At 35.7% G+C, this 13,361-nt stretch overlaps 7 protein-coding genes across 7 annotated transcripts; 3 read left to right on the top strand and 4 right to left on the bottom strand.

Moving 5' to 3' along the window:
* Positions 1–61: 61 nt before the first annotated feature.
* LOC106365299 (UDP-glycosyltransferase 76E4-like) lies at positions 62–3,507 on the bottom strand. Its single transcript, XM_013804748.3, has 2 exons — positions 2,499–3,507; positions 62–2,338 (listed from the first exon to the last, which is right to left on the bottom strand). The coding sequence occupies exons 1-2, from the start codon at positions 2,977–2,979 to the stop codon at positions 1,464–1,466; spliced, it is 1,356 nt and encodes a 451-aa protein (XP_013660202.2). The 5' UTR covers positions 2,980–3,507; the 3' UTR covers positions 62–1,463.
* Positions 3,508–3,777: 270 nt separating this feature from the next.
* On the top strand, positions 3,778–5,620 carry LOC106363765 (profilin-5). The gene is made up of 3 exons (XM_048765120.1): positions 3,778–4,008; positions 4,501–4,638; positions 5,201–5,620. The coding sequence occupies exons 1-3, from the start codon at positions 3,877–3,879 to the stop codon at positions 5,333–5,335; spliced, it is 405 nt and encodes a 134-aa protein (XP_048621077.1). The 5' UTR covers positions 3,778–3,876; the 3' UTR covers positions 5,336–5,620.
* Positions 5,621–6,807: 1,187 nt separating this feature from the next.
* LOC106368926 (profilin-1) lies at positions 6,808–7,937 on the top strand. The gene is made up of 3 exons (XM_013809001.3): positions 6,808–7,250; positions 7,428–7,565; positions 7,644–7,937. The coding sequence occupies exons 1-3, from the start codon at positions 7,128–7,130 to the stop codon at positions 7,776–7,778; spliced, it is 396 nt and encodes a 131-aa protein (XP_013664455.1). The 5' UTR covers positions 6,808–7,127; the 3' UTR covers positions 7,779–7,937.
* Positions 7,938–8,252: 315 nt separating this feature from the next.
* On the bottom strand, positions 8,253–9,518 carry LOC106368927 (40S ribosomal protein S30). The gene is made up of 3 exons (XM_013809002.3): positions 9,418–9,518; positions 9,197–9,334; positions 8,253–8,498 (listed from the first exon to the last, which is right to left on the bottom strand). Exons 1-3 carry the CDS (start codon positions 9,419–9,421, stop codon positions 8,452–8,454), a joined length of 189 nt encoding a protein of 62 aa, XP_013664456.1. The 5' UTR covers positions 9,422–9,518; the 3' UTR covers positions 8,253–8,451.
* A 27-nt stretch (positions 9,519–9,545) lies between these two features.
* LOC106365476 (PIN2/TERF1-interacting telomerase inhibitor 1-like) lies at positions 9,546–10,921 on the top strand. The gene has a single exon (XM_013804898.3). The coding sequence runs from the start codon at positions 9,895–9,897 to the stop codon at positions 10,261–10,263; it is 369 nt and encodes a 122-aa protein (XP_013660352.2). The 5' UTR covers positions 9,546–9,894; the 3' UTR covers positions 10,264–10,921.
* Positions 10,753–11,658, bottom strand: LOC106368925 (60S ribosomal protein L31-1). The gene is made up of 2 exons (XM_013809000.3): positions 11,464–11,658; positions 10,753–11,246 (listed from the first exon to the last, which is right to left on the bottom strand). Exons 1-2 carry the CDS (start codon positions 11,541–11,543, stop codon positions 10,967–10,969), a joined length of 360 nt encoding a protein of 119 aa, XP_013664454.1. The 5' UTR covers positions 11,544–11,658; the 3' UTR covers positions 10,753–10,966.
* A 369-nt stretch (positions 11,659–12,027) lies between these two features.
* On the bottom strand, positions 12,028–13,127 carry LOC106368924 (60S ribosomal protein L28-1). The gene is made up of 4 exons (XM_013808999.3): positions 12,975–13,127; positions 12,727–12,884; positions 12,488–12,651; positions 12,028–12,298 (listed from the first exon to the last, which is right to left on the bottom strand). Exons 2-4 carry the CDS (start codon positions 12,872–12,874, stop codon positions 12,179–12,181), a joined length of 432 nt encoding a protein of 143 aa, XP_013664453.1. The 5' UTR covers positions 12,875–12,884; positions 12,975–13,127; the 3' UTR covers positions 12,028–12,178.
* Between the last annotated feature and the right edge of the window lie 234 nt (positions 13,128–13,361).

Here is a 13,361-nt window from a genome sequence, read left to right on the forward strand (position 1 = left end):
AGGCATTAGAACAAACAAAAAAGTATTGCCAAGGACTTTTTTTTTTTTGTAAAACCTTAGAGATATCCAAATCTCCTGTAAAATTAAAAAGATCTGAAATGTCAATAATATATAGAAATTTCAAAATATGTCTGATAAAACGATATAGTACCTGTAATATAAAAAATATATCCATAATACTCATATTTTTGGAGGGTATCCAATTGGTTTTTATGCCCGACTCTGATGTTTGACCCGAAAGAGCAAAAGTTTGCTGGATCGAATTTATTATAAGAACTCTAATCATCAATAAATTAACTGATCTTCAATAAATACATGATCATGTTGAATTGTTGATGCTGGTTCAGAACTGGTCCCCATCCTGCCTAACCCAATAAAGAATTTTACACTAAGCAAGAGGGGAAAGATCCTAAGAATTCAATTAGCAAAAACAAAATGATTGATTAATGAAATTACCAATTTACACAAGCATATAAAAAGCAAGAAATAAAAACAAATCAATAAAGAAATGTAAGATCAAATAACAAAAGCTTAGTTGAAAGTTGAAACTCATCAACTTGCTAATTACCAAACTTGTTCAAGTGATAAAATATATTCAAGTTACATCTTTTCTGTTTTTCAGGCTGTGTTTAAGACCATCAAATTTTATAATTAGACAGTCTTTGTTAAACAAAAGAATCATTTTGGTCCGGGAATAGCTGTTTACTTTGAAAAACAAAAAGCTGTTTACTTTTCTGATGAACAGCTGTTCTTTTAAAAACATGATTAAAAGGACTTTGAACAATGGAAGTAATCTTTTTTTTAACAATGGAAGTAAATCTCTCACGGCTTGTTTTTCGAGTGATTTTATATTAGACACAAAATGTCTCACGTCGGATGGCTTGTTTTTCAAGTGTTTTTATATTCTCACGTCGGATGTTGGAAGATATCCTTAATAATATATAAGATAGATGAGTCACTCAACTTATTGTCAATTAGTTTTATGTTAAAAATTCATCTAGCTTAACATGGTATTAGAACTCGATCAACGCTGACCAACCCGATCCACGTCAATCTGGCCAAAAGTTGGCCCATCAATCACACCGACCTTATTTCAAGCTGCAATCCACTTTATTTGCCTGGAAAGAAACATGACTAAGCATAGCGAGCCTCCAAGTCAACTCACCAACCTTGTTCAATATAATCAAATATCTATAGGGTAATTAATATTTCTAAAAAGCCAAAAACAGAGTCACACTTAATGTACAATTTTTTTTTGTATAGATTGCATCCATATACTTTTAGAAACTCACAAAATTTTATGTGGAAACTAAAAACATATAGATGATAAGCGTGTTTCGATTGGATTTTATTTCAAAAATAAAATAAAACTGTGCTCCGTGAATTTTACAATATCAAGGTTGATCCAAATATATAATTCAATATACTCACTGGTCTTTAGTAATAGATCAAGTTCATCATCTCTACTTTGTCTTCAAGTAATTGACGAACTCATCCAAAGCATTGTATGAGGAACCTCCACTTCTCAGAGAGGCTTTGAGCTTTTCTTTTAAAACAAGTGCTCTCTCCCTCATCCCTGCACCTTCTTCATCCACAATCAACCTCTTCACAGCTCTCTCTACCTTTCCTCTTTCTACTTCACCTTCCAGCTGAATACCTGCTTCCCAAACACTTACTATGTATGCTGCGTTTACATTCTGCTCGCTTTGAAAAGGCCTACAAATCAATGGAACTCCTTCCACAATGCTCTCGAGTGTTGAGTTCCATCCACAGTGGCTCCAAAACCCTCCCACTGCAGGATGTCTTAAAACTTCTATCTGCGGTGCACGTTCAACAATGTATCCTCTCTCTGAGATAATTTTACTGACTTCGTTTGGCAATGCCTCTACACCGCGCGAGCCAAGGATAGAGCCTGGTCGAATGACCCATAGAAAAGGTTGGTTGCTATTACAAAGCCCCCAAGCCATCTCCAAAACTTCCTTAGTTTCCATTTGAGCTACGGTTCCCACGCTTATGTATATGACTGACCTCGATTTCTGCTTGTTTAACCATTCAATGCAGCCCTTGTCCTCTTCCCGTAAACTAGAAGGTGGTGAAGGTGTAACGTGAAGAGGTCCTAATGCGTACACTTCAATTCCAAGTTCTTGTTTCAGCCATGACACGGATAAGCTCTCTAGACAACTTGTCGTATTGAAGATAACAGCCGAAGCTGTTCTTTTGTTGACTACTTCCCCACGGATCTTCAAAACTGGCTCCACTGGCCCAAACCCTGAAGGTAGTAGGTCTTTGTATCTTAACGGATACAAATTCTCCACCACCTTTTCTTGCTTTTCTTGATCTACAAAGTTAAAGAATAAAAACCATGTTATAGTGAAACATGTGTTTTCAATATGAGTTATTAACTACAAAAGTTAAGAAGAAAAACCATGGTTTCAAAATGAGTTTTTAAATTCTTAAAAAAGAAAACAGAATGAGTTATTAAGCTGGTTTTGGGTTACCTTTCATGTCGATCAAAAACTTGTCTAAATCGAGTTTGCTAAAAACACAGCGTGAGACATGATTTGTAGCACTTTGAGTGCTGAATATAACACTGGGAAGCTTGCACTCTTGAGCTACATACCCACAAAAGTACATGAACTCGTCGTAGATGATACAGTCAATATCATTGCCATGTTGCAGCAACAACTGACCTATACAGTCCTTAAAGCTTGCCTCACTCGTTTTGTTGAGCATCATCATAAACTCAATTTGTCCTAGTCCCTCGACTTCATACTTTGGCAAGCTTTTTGGTAATGTGACAAATTGAAAACCAGGGAACTGTTGTGAAGAAGAGCTTACTAGATCAAATTGTACTTGAACAACTGTAATTGAAAAGCCCTTCAAGTTAAGAGCTCTTCCGAGTTGCATCATTGGAGTTACATGCCCTTGTGCTGGAACTGGGACTAACACTATCCTTCTCATCGTTTCCTTTTTCTCCATTGCTTCTATCTCTGTTACTCATCCCCCTTAAAGAGAACAACTCTAAATAAGTGATCCAAATAATTAATTAAATCCCGCTTATAATGAAATATTCCACAGTCTTCAAAAAGATGCCATTTTAAATGTTCCTCATGTGGCCAACTACCTTTTCTTAATGCAGTAGTCTTTCCACTTGCTAATGAAACGTTTAATAGAAGGAAGGAAGGAAGAAATTAACATTACTTCCAAGAAAAAGCTTTACCGTTTATATTTGCTTAAACCTATTGGCAACTTTGTTTTTGTCGTTTTAGCACATGGTAGGTCTTGTTTTGAGATTTAGCTAATTATTAAAATATTAAGAACTTAAGACTCCAATCTTAAAAGTTAAAATACTTTATTTATATCATTGAGTAAAATATGGACTCTGTAAAGAAAGAAACCAGAGAGATCCAAACTATAACAATCTTTTTTTTGGTCGAACAATCTTTTCACGTTAGAAGAGGTTGTTCAATGGCGCTATTACAAAATCATGGTCCTAATCTTTTTACGGGTGGTCTTCGAATATCATGAACATATCCCTATCTATGCCTGTCAATATATCTTGTTTGCTTGTTTAAATCCTTCTTGTTCGTTATAAATAGGAGGAAATTGGCAAGGACACTTGGCGTGCATGGAGTTAGTGATTAAGCTAGAAGAAAGGCGAGACGCGAGTATAATTAATTGAATTTTATGACCGGCTGAGAATGTGTCTTTAGAATCCAACGGTTCAGACTTCATCTTACGACATTTTGGTAGCTCCTTAAATATCGAGAGAGACGACAAAGTCACCCGTCAGAGTTGCATTGCACATACATACGTTGAGAGATTAAAAACAAACGAACCGGGAATATTAGAAAGAAGAAGAAAGAGATCGAAACAATGTCGTGGCAAACTTACGTTGATGAGCACTTAATGTGCGATGTCGGTGACGGCCAAGGTCACCACCTCACCGCTGCCGCCATCATCGGCCATGACGGTAGCGTTTGGGCTCAGAGCGCTAATTTTCCTCAGGTAATATGTCTTCTTCTTGATCGTTCATGACCGCCTGCTTGAAGATTCCAACTTTCATTTTGTCAGTCCTTGGCATAGCCTTTTCAAACTATAATTTATAGGCTGTGTGTAATTTTTTAGATCAATATTTATTGGGTTAATATATATATATATATATATATATATATATATATATTGTTAAAAGTTTTAGCCTCAGTTTATTGCATATTTAGAACGTTCTTAATGTTTATATTTTAGATCGAAGTTATGTCAGATTTACGTTCATAATTTTATTTTCCTGATGATTGAAATTGTGATTGCTTCTTTTTTTTATTGGCACCCTATGAAACGGAATAGAACAAATAAGTGTTTTCAAGTTATCTCCAATATGTTTATAAATGAACATATTACCTTTGTGATTCCAACATGTCTTGCTATGTGTACCAAATTCCTGATTTTGGGCAAGAATTAATTCAATTGTATCATATTTGATGATTCATTCTCTTCAAACAGTTCAAGCCTCAAGAGATGACAGATATCATGAAAGATTTCGATGAGCCGGGTCACCTAGCTCCCACTGGCTTGTTTCTTGCAGGACTAAAGTATATGGTCATCCAAGGCGAGCCTGGTGCAGTCATTCGTGGCAAGAAGGTAAGATTAGTAGAATGTTTAAGATTTAACAGTCCAATGCTTGTTTTTTGCATACACAATATTAGGAATTTGTTCTATTTTTAAGGTAATTTTATTTTCTCATATAAATGCAAATGAAAATCTAAAAATTGTGTTTGAAACAATCGAGTTTCTTTGCTTGTGCATATACATTTAGTACTTTTCACACATATATATAAGATAACAAGATTAAATATTGAGGTAAATTTCATCATTTGTTGATGTAACTGGCTAACGCAAATGGACTCACAACCTTCTGTTTGCGTTTGACGTTTTTACCTTAAAAATATTTTGTGAAGCTGACACTATGTTATCTATTTCAAAAAGCAAATTTTATATGTATAAAAAAGTTCCATCCACATGCAACGTAAACGCATTAATGCATTTTGAAACAATTCATACCTAGATTAGGAGAATCAACTCTTGCAAATATCTGACGTTGAGAAATTGAAATTGGTTTTTAAACTAAAAACCATTGTTAGCGATTGGGACTTGCAAAGATTCTTTATTTTTTTGCAAAGATTCTTATTAAAAACTTGTGCAGGGAGCTGGAGGAATAACGATCAAGAAAACAGGACAATCCATGGTGTTTGGTTTGTACGAAGAACCAGTGACTCCAGGACAATGTAACATGGTCGTCGAGAGGCTGGGTGATTACTTGATCGAACAGGATCTCTGAACCTTCTAGAATGCTCCATTGCTGTTATTCAAATCCTTTAAATTATTGTTTCACTTTTTTTTTCTTTTGGTTGGGTGCATGGTTTTATTTCTTCCTAATTTAATTTTTGGTTTCTACTTTAGCAAAATTTAAAACAAGCCTAGGGTTTCAGATAATAACACAAAAGAAGAAACCTTCATCTTTTTCTTGGTTTTGTCATTAATTTGTTTATTTTTTTATTTGATTTATTTACATTAAGCACATTCTAATTTTATTAATACTATTATCTTTTTAAATCTTATTAAACATATAGCCACCTATATGTAGTAATTTATATGTTAAGGGAATTTTGAATATAATTACAGGTTTTGTAATACAAAGTATATTAAATGATAACAAATGTATAAACATATTTTAAGATTTTCCCTATAAATGCCACTATTTTCTAAATTTCATACACTGATAATTTTTATGTTATTTTATTTTATTTATAATTATTAATTTTGTGTATTTTTAAAAAATCTCACTTGTATGAACTTTATATATATATATATATATATTGATATAAGTTTTATATTTTAGAATTTGATTTTCTTATTTTACTATTTTATATTTAATAGTTTTACAATTGGGATCAGGTAGTTGTATTTTAATCTGCCAAATTTGACTACTAACACGATGATTGATTATTGAAAGTGATGGGCCAGATGTAAATGCAATGTTGGGTGCAAGCGCAATAATGTATGTTTTTTTTGTGCGAAACTAATAATGTATGATTGAGATCTGCAAAGAGAATGAATAATCCACTCTGTATTCGGAGAGAAGAATGATGGCTACATTCTGGCATCCCTCAACCTCTCTTTTGAATAAATATATAGATTTTTTTTTCTAAAGAAAGGGTTAAATACATATCTATTAAGGACACATACCTAATTTTCGGATGCAATGTGCAACTCACGGATTAACCATTTCCCGGGTATTCAAATGGGCCGTAAGCAATGAATCTATATCCGCGTGGTCACATGTGGAACTAATAATTTCACACTAGAGAGAAATCGATGATCTAAACCAACAAAACAACTCTTATTCTAGTGTAAACCACTAGACCATCGCACAGTAATTAATATACAGCTTGTTTTGCAAATTCTCTATATAACTTAATCAACATTCATCAGCTTGATAATCAATATTAATATAGCAAGTATATAAAGTATTTTATACATAATTTCAAATAAGATATTAGTGATATAACTAAACATACTGGTGTTTCTAAGTATATATAAATTATGTTAAATAAAATTTCTCCATTTTGCATTAACATTCTATGATTTTGACTTGCTTTCATTTCTTTGGTTCTTCAGGTCTTTCTTCAACTCTAACTCTCTTGATGTTCGATTGTTCTGTTTATGGTGTCTGGCTCGGTGGTGGCGTCGCTGCGACTTACTACTTATTATTCAGCACGTTGTGTAGGTAGCTGATTGTTTACATATACCATTTTATGACTACACTGACTTATCGTAGTTGTAGTTTCCTTTCCGATTTCCCATTTAAACATTCTACTTTCCTACACTCTTTCTATAGTAAATATAATTTTTTTTAAAAAAAACTTAGCTAACAATTTTAAAGAAAAAAAATAATAATTGTGGGATATTCCTAGATTTGATGTATGATGATTAATTTGCTTTGACAGCCCAAAAATAATAATAAATTACGAAAATTATTAATTTAAAGCACAAACATTTCATTGTCTGCGCTCACGAAGTCTAACCGAGAGAGAGAAGTAGAGAAGTCTTTCACAAAGTCATCGGAGAAGATGTCGTGGCAATCGTACGTTGACGACCACCTTATGTGCGATGTCGAAGGCAACCACCTCACCGCCGCCGCCATTCTCGGTCAAGACGGCAGTGTCTGGGCTCAGAGCGCCGCTTTCCCTCAGGTTTCCTCTCTTTCTCTTCTCTTCTCTGATCGGATCTGAGGAATCTCGGATCTGTGCGTTCTGAATCAGTCGAGTTGAACCTAGGGTTCTAGATCTTAAGTCTTGATTATCCGTAGAAGATCTTAAGTTTGATTAGTGTTCAATCTAATAATGTCTTGTTGATATGTTTTGTTACAGTTGAAGACTGAAGAAATCAATGGGATCACAAAGGACTTCGAGGAGCCTGGGTTTCTTGCCCCGACCGGTTTGTTTCTCGGTGGAGCTAAATACATGGTTATTCAAGGTGAACCTGGAGCTGTCATCCGAGGGAAGAAGGTAAACAACATGTCACATGTTTCCTACTGATTATGAAGATTTTATGATTAGACAATGTGATCAGACTTCATTTTGCAGGGACCTGGAGGAGTTACTATCAAGAAGACGACTCAAGCCTTGGTCATTGGTATCTACGAGGAGCCTATGACTGGAGGTCAATGCAATTTGGTTGTGGAGAGGCTCGGGGATTACCTCATCGAGTCTGATCTCTAAAAATTTCGAAGTCTCTTCTTTTTAACTAAAACAATGGTCATTGCCCCTTTTTCGATTTGTTACTTTAGAACCAAATATCTTTGTTGTTGGTCTTCTTGTTCCCGGGTTTGGGGTTTGTGCGCCTTGTAATGGCATTTGATGATATTATTTTTTCTTGCATTTTTATTTCTTTCATAATTTTTATTCTTGGGTGGATCTGTGGTTTGAAATATTTCTTGGCTTGGCAAACATATCAAATTCATCCTAAAACATGCTTTTATATAATGAGGTCCCAGCAGCACCGATGATCAGTACCCATGTCATACAAGTCAATGGATACGAGGTCATAGTTGAAGTTATTGAGAGCGAGCCAGTGAAGAATCCCCCTTCGATATCATGGGGGGTAACTGGCAAAAGATGAAAATAAAGGGAAAAAAAAAATAGACATCTCTCCCTCCCAAGAGCCTTTAAATGGTGATTATGGTTTCTCCTTCATTTCAGACAAATATTTTGTATCACCTTTATTCAAACCAAGGTTTCACCTCAAATCCAATATATGAAAACAGAAGATCTAATACAACAATGCCAGCTTTCCACTAACACAAGAAAGTGTTTGATAATCCGAACAGAAAAAAAATGAAATCAACAACAAACTTTAGCTTTGTAACTAAAGAGCCATTAACATTGCTTCTGTCTACTTCTCAGATGAGTTTGGTCCTCTCTTCTTGCCAAAGCCAACAACTGAACAAGACAAACAAAAACAAATGAGGATCCACTTGTATGAAAAACAATTTTTGCTGCAATCTCAAGATTAACCAAGAAAAAAAAAAAAGAACATGAACTAGCATCGAGTGTATTACAGATTAGAACAGATGAACAGAGAATCAAATGCTTGGGCAGACATACTTGCAAAACAAGCAATACCAAATCAAGATTCCTTTTACTTTCATGGTTATATCCCCATTGTAATACATGATGCAATGACATCTGATTGTTTTGATCATTAATAAAATTAATATTTGGGAAAAAAAATCTAAATGCTGATAAAGATACACTAACATTACGGATTGATGTCAAAGCAATTCACAAAGATTAATAAAAAAATTAAGAATCCAAACAACTGAATCAGTACAAGTCCAACAATCTTAAGATGAATACAAACAAAAGTAAAAGAGAGAGCACAAACAGAGACATTACAAAATGTTGATTGATTGGAACAGTATTTGCCAAAGAATGAATGATATAATGTTCGTCATCAGAAACTTTCATCTGCATTAATTAATTATGCGATTTAGATTGAGCCAAATACTGAAACTGAAATGACTAATCAGAGTAGACCTACTATGTTAAAATGGGCTAAGTCAAGACAATAAGACTACTCTCCACGTTGCATAACCAAGTAATATCAAATTAATCGATCTGAAAGTAAGATTAATTACCGGCGGTGACGAAACGGCGGTTGTGTTGCAGTCTCTTGTGGGCACGGCCACGAGGCTTCTTCTTCTTGTCCTGCTTAGCCACTTTCGGTGTCTGACCTCTCACCTTCCCGGCACGAGCCAATGAACCGTGAACCTTTCCTGCGATTCATTACGACACAAAATCAGCAACAGTTGTTTACGAGAAGAAAAAAAAAAAGAAACAGCATGTCGAAGAGAATCACCCATGGCCGATCACAGATAAATCTTCTGGCTTCTCTGAAGAAGACGAGACGACGACGCTATGTTAAACATTTTAGGGCTACTGTCGCTTATATGTTAAGAGTTGTTTACGACCCAATATGGGCCCTATTGGGTTTTTAAATGGCCTTGAAAACCACAACAAAAGCAGTTTAGTTTTTGGTTCAAGTTTTTTTTTCTTGACCGGTTCGGCCGGTATACCATCAGCAGAACCTGATGAATTGATTTGAATCTGATTCCTTTTCTAACTTTTTTGTATCTTCCAAATTTTAATAGGAAACCAAAAGTCGGTCTCTATTTAATCAAAAGCAACTTTTGCGCAATTTTTTTATCAGTGATCACCTTGTCTCGAGGGATTCTAGGTTTCCTTGAGTGTCACGTAATTTTGGGTTCTATTTTTTTTTTATCAGAGATTCAACTAAATCAGAGGTTCTTTTGGATACAAAGGAGGAAGATTCCACATGATGGTGGAGACCTCTGAAACAAGCAGTTCATCATGGGACGTTGCAATAGATTCTTCAAACATGGGGTTTAGGCTTCTAAAGAAGCAAGGATGGAAGGAAGGCACTGGTCTTGGAATCTCTCAGCAGGGTATATTAGAGCCTCCACTAACAGTGCTCAAAAACAACAAACGAGGACTTGGAGCTGAAAATACAAATAAGAGAAAAGCGGCAAAGCCTCACTCTATTGCTACAGATTCTAAACAAGTCGCTAAGAAAACAAAGAAACTATCTAAGAAGATGCGGAAGATGATTGAGCATGAGAAACACTTGCTGGAAAAGGAATTTGAACGAGCTTTCTTTAGGGAGTTCTGGCCTGATAATGTATAAAGAGATAGATTATACTACTTTCTTTCTGTTTTCCTTTTTGAACTTAATATTGCAAAACGTTATGCTGATACTAGATACTCTGAAAATAGAATGACTTTATGCAGGTGATAAATATAGTAAACCGAACATCTTTTTTCATCTATTTGTTTCTCTAACTAGTAGAGGAAAGTGAAGTGATTTAAATCCAATCCTGCCAACTTTTGGCACCGGATATTCCTGTGGATGGGTTAGCTCTTACATATGGAGAAGGCGAACCTCCATGCTAACAAGACAACTCATTACTTGGTTGAGTTTTGCCGATGTTACAGGTAACAGGTTACTTCCAAACATCACACAATGAGGGAGGACTGGTCCCAGTGCTTGGTATTCACTGACATTAGCACCGGTCCATGCAGATTTTAATGATACATACATATTTTGCATATCAAATTTCTCACGAGTAGATTAATAAATTTCACACAAATGCATAATACGGATATCACACTCAAAAGTTCAACACAATAACAGAGATTGTGAACTTACTAATAAAGATGACTAATTCAAATTGTCTATAGAACACTTAAAACATAAGAAATAAATTACCAAAATGGGCAAGTGATCAAACCAAACAAAAGTCTTGTTCTCTTTCTGTCTTTCATCTAAAGATTTAACAAACAAACAAAAAAAAGCTGAAACAATAGGAAAAAACACTAGTTTTTTCTTTTCACTCGTCTTCTTCGAGGACCTTGGTGCCCAAACCAGACAATCCTTCGGCCGGAATCTCAGCGACAGTGACGAGAGAGTAGAACTCCTCCTTGGCATCTTCATCATCGTTTCTCTTACGGGCAACGCGGACTCTGACTCTCCTAGGAGGACCACGGATTCCTCTGCTCCAAATCTGCTTGTTGAGCTTAACATCAACTCTAACGTCCTTGGTTCCCATAGCTTTCAATGCAAACTTCCTGATCTCTTTGATTGCATTGGGTGCCTTCTTCTTGAATGTGCTGTTTGTACAAAGATCATATCACATTGATGACTTTGCATTTCTATAACCGTAAGATCAATCATGAGAAACAAGGAGATGTTCATGATCATCATGCATAAGTAGTAAACATGATTTAATGTCAATATAACACTAATTCAATTCGAGTTACACTCCACTACTAATTCGAATCAATCGGAGATGAAAATGAAGAGAGAAGAAAAGATGAAAAGAGTTACCAGCTATGAAGGCGCCTGTGGAGGTTGATAGTGTACTCCCTGGTAACGATCTCCTCCTTTCTTCCCTTCCCTTTCTCCATTTTACTCGATCTCTCTTCTCTTCAGAAAGGAAATGGAGACGGCACAGAGAGGTAACAATGAAGGACGGAGGTGACAAAACCCTAATTTATTATAATTTGGGCCGGATATGAGCCTGATGGGCTTTTAGCATCCTTTTTGGTAATGTGTTTCTCAAAACAAGTTGGTTTTGGTGGATTCAAAACAAGTCGAAAGCTAAAACTCCAGTAACATATCGCTTCTAATTTCATTACCGAGCTTTTGAATAAAAGCTTTTTCTTGTGTTCCTTGTCAATATTCAATGGCATTTGGCAAACAACTATTTCCAGAACCAAGTTTACTTTTGAACCGACTCAGTTCACATGTTTATTACAACATCAGTCTATAATAACGATTTTTCTTCGCCTAATTCGTTTGACAAGAAACTTAAGGTTTGTTTAACCAAGCTCTTGATTCGATAAATAAAGATTCAACAAAAAAGTGAATATCACAAGCACACAAGAAACATAAGCATAAGGAAGCTCCTTTTAAGATAATGAAAAGGAGCATAGTGTTATGAATTCAACTTCAACAAAAACAACTTAATAAACCTCTTCAGAAAATCTTTTACTTCGGAAAAAAAAAAACATATTCTGAACAAAAAAAAAAAAGGAGCATATTAAGCTTGACGGTTTCTTTGCTTGGCACCGGACTTGGCGACCCTAAGGCTTTTGCTGATGACACTGAGTCTAGCAAGAGCAAATTTCTTCAAGTCTGGCCTGTAGTAGTTGTCTACCACCTGATTCAGTTTCCACACAAATCCACCCGGTTATGACTAAATTAATAGTATCAAATACAAGCAGGCCTTATTAAACATCTATACGAGCCAAGACACAATAGTCGATCATAAACAGAATCTTAATTCAGATCGATGCCAAAAAATCCAAGCGTGACAATTCGATCTAAAGTACAAGAGAGATAGACAAACCTGGTTAGCAACAGCCTTGGACATCCGTGAGAATTCCTTCTTAAGGATAGACTTGTTGACAGAGACCTTAGGCTTGTTCTGCTTCTTGGTCTTGGTGGTGGCGAGGACAACACCTTGTTCCTTGTCAGCTGCCTGGATGGTCACTGTCTTCTTGTTTGCAAGACCTGAAAGCCATGACATTGTATCCTCGTCAGAATCTATCATACTTATCAGTAGCAAAAAATCATTGTTAATTTTACCGGAGTGCTTGTAGGAGTTGAGGTTGCAGAGATTGTTGGTCTCCTTGCTGAACTGAACCTTGGCGTTGCCTCTTCCGAACTGTTTAACCAAGAAACAGTTGTTGGTCTTGACGATCTCCCATATCAACTGTCCTGGAACTGTCGCCATTTCCAAAAACCTATAACCGATCGAAACAGAAAGATGATAGTAAATCAGCAATACATACACGAACAACTGAGAGAGAGAGGGAGAGGATCTAAAAGCTCACCGTGAAAATTCGCAAAGATAAGAGTTAGATTCGCGTTTAGTGGTGTGGCGCCGGAGCTTTGTTAAATGACGATCGAGCTCTTTATATTAAAAACCCTAGCTACTGTGAAGGAAATTCATTTACGTGGAAAGTCTAAACTACCCCTAATTCTGTACGAACCCGTGATTCTCGGTTTTCGGTTTCATTTTCATATTGTACTTTCGAACCGACCGGCAAGATTTGGAAATTCAATCGTTTTTTTTTTTGTTCGGTTCGGCAAACACCAATCGATCGGTTTAACCCGATGGATTCGGGAGATGACCAACTAATAAACCGAGTTTCGTGAAATTAGCCGAATACAACCGGTTGATTCAGGTTCTTAAACAAATTAATCGTTGTTATGTTCGA

The sequence above is a fragment of the Brassica napus genome, chromosome C8 (assembly GCF_020379485.1).
Source record: "Brassica napus cultivar Da-Ae chromosome C8, Da-Ae, whole genome shotgun sequence".
Classification (NCBI taxonomy): domain Eukaryota; kingdom Viridiplantae; phylum Streptophyta; class Magnoliopsida; order Brassicales; family Brassicaceae; genus Brassica; species Brassica napus.

Excerpts from the sequence above, each read along its gene's own strand:
- LOC106363765 (XM_048765120.1), top strand. The coding sequence starts at position 3,877 with ATGTCGTGGCAAACTTACGTTGATGAGCACTTAATGTGCGATGTCGGT. Across the intron at positions 4,009-4,500 it reads AGAGCGCTAATTTTCCTCAG|TTCAAGCCTCAAGAGATGAC; the intron begins GTAATATGTCTT and ends CTCTTCAAACAG. Across the intron at positions 4,639-5,200 it reads CAGTCATTCGTGGCAAGAAG|GGAGCTGGAGGAATAACGAT; the intron begins GTAAGATTAGTA and ends AAACTTGTGCAG.
- LOC106365476 (XM_013804898.3), top strand. The coding sequence starts at position 9,895 with ATGATGGTGGAGACCTCTGAAACAAGCAGTTCATCATGGGACGTTGCA.
- LOC106368925 (XM_013809000.3), bottom strand. The coding sequence starts at position 11,543 with ATGGAGAAAGGGAAGGGAAGAAAGGAGGAGATCGTTACCAGGGAGTAC. Across the intron at positions 11,247-11,463 it reads CACAGGCGCCTTCATAGCTG|CACATTCAAGAAGAAGGCAC; the intron begins GTAACTCTTTTC and ends TTGTACAAACAG.
- LOC106365299 (XM_013804748.3), bottom strand. The coding sequence starts at position 2,979 with ATGGAGAAAAAGGAAACGATGAGAAGGATAGTGTTAGTCCCAGTTCCA. Across the intron at positions 2,339-2,498 it reads GTTTTTGATCGACATGAAAG|ATCAAGAAAAGCAAGAAAAG; the intron begins GTAACCCAAAAC and ends TTAACTTTGTAG.
- LOC106368924 (XM_013808999.3), bottom strand. The coding sequence starts at position 12,874 with ATGGCGACAGTTCCAGGACAGTTGATATGGGAGATCGTCAAGACCAAC. Across the intron at positions 12,652-12,726 it reads CAACTCCTACAAGCACTCCG|GTCTTGCAAACAAGAAGACA; the intron begins GTAAAATTAACA and ends CATGGCTTTCAG. Across the intron at positions 12,299-12,487 it reads CCAAGGCTGTTGCTAACCAG|GTGGTAGACAACTACTACAG; the intron begins GTTTGTCTATCT and ends AAACTGAATCAG.
- LOC106368926 (XM_013809001.3), top strand. The coding sequence starts at position 7,128 with ATGTCGTGGCAATCGTACGTTGACGACCACCTTATGTGCGATGTCGAA. Across the intron at positions 7,251-7,427 it reads AGAGCGCCGCTTTCCCTCAG|TTGAAGACTGAAGAAATCAA; the intron begins GTTTCCTCTCTT and ends GTTTTGTTACAG. Across the intron at positions 7,566-7,643 it reads CTGTCATCCGAGGGAAGAAG|GGACCTGGAGGAGTTACTAT; the intron begins GTAAACAACATG and ends TTCATTTTGCAG.
- LOC106368927 (XM_013809002.3), bottom strand. Across the intron at positions 8,499-9,196 it reads CCGCCGTTTCGTCACCGCCG|TTGTTGGCTTTGGCAAGAAG; the intron begins GTAATTAATCTT and ends TGTCTTGTTCAG.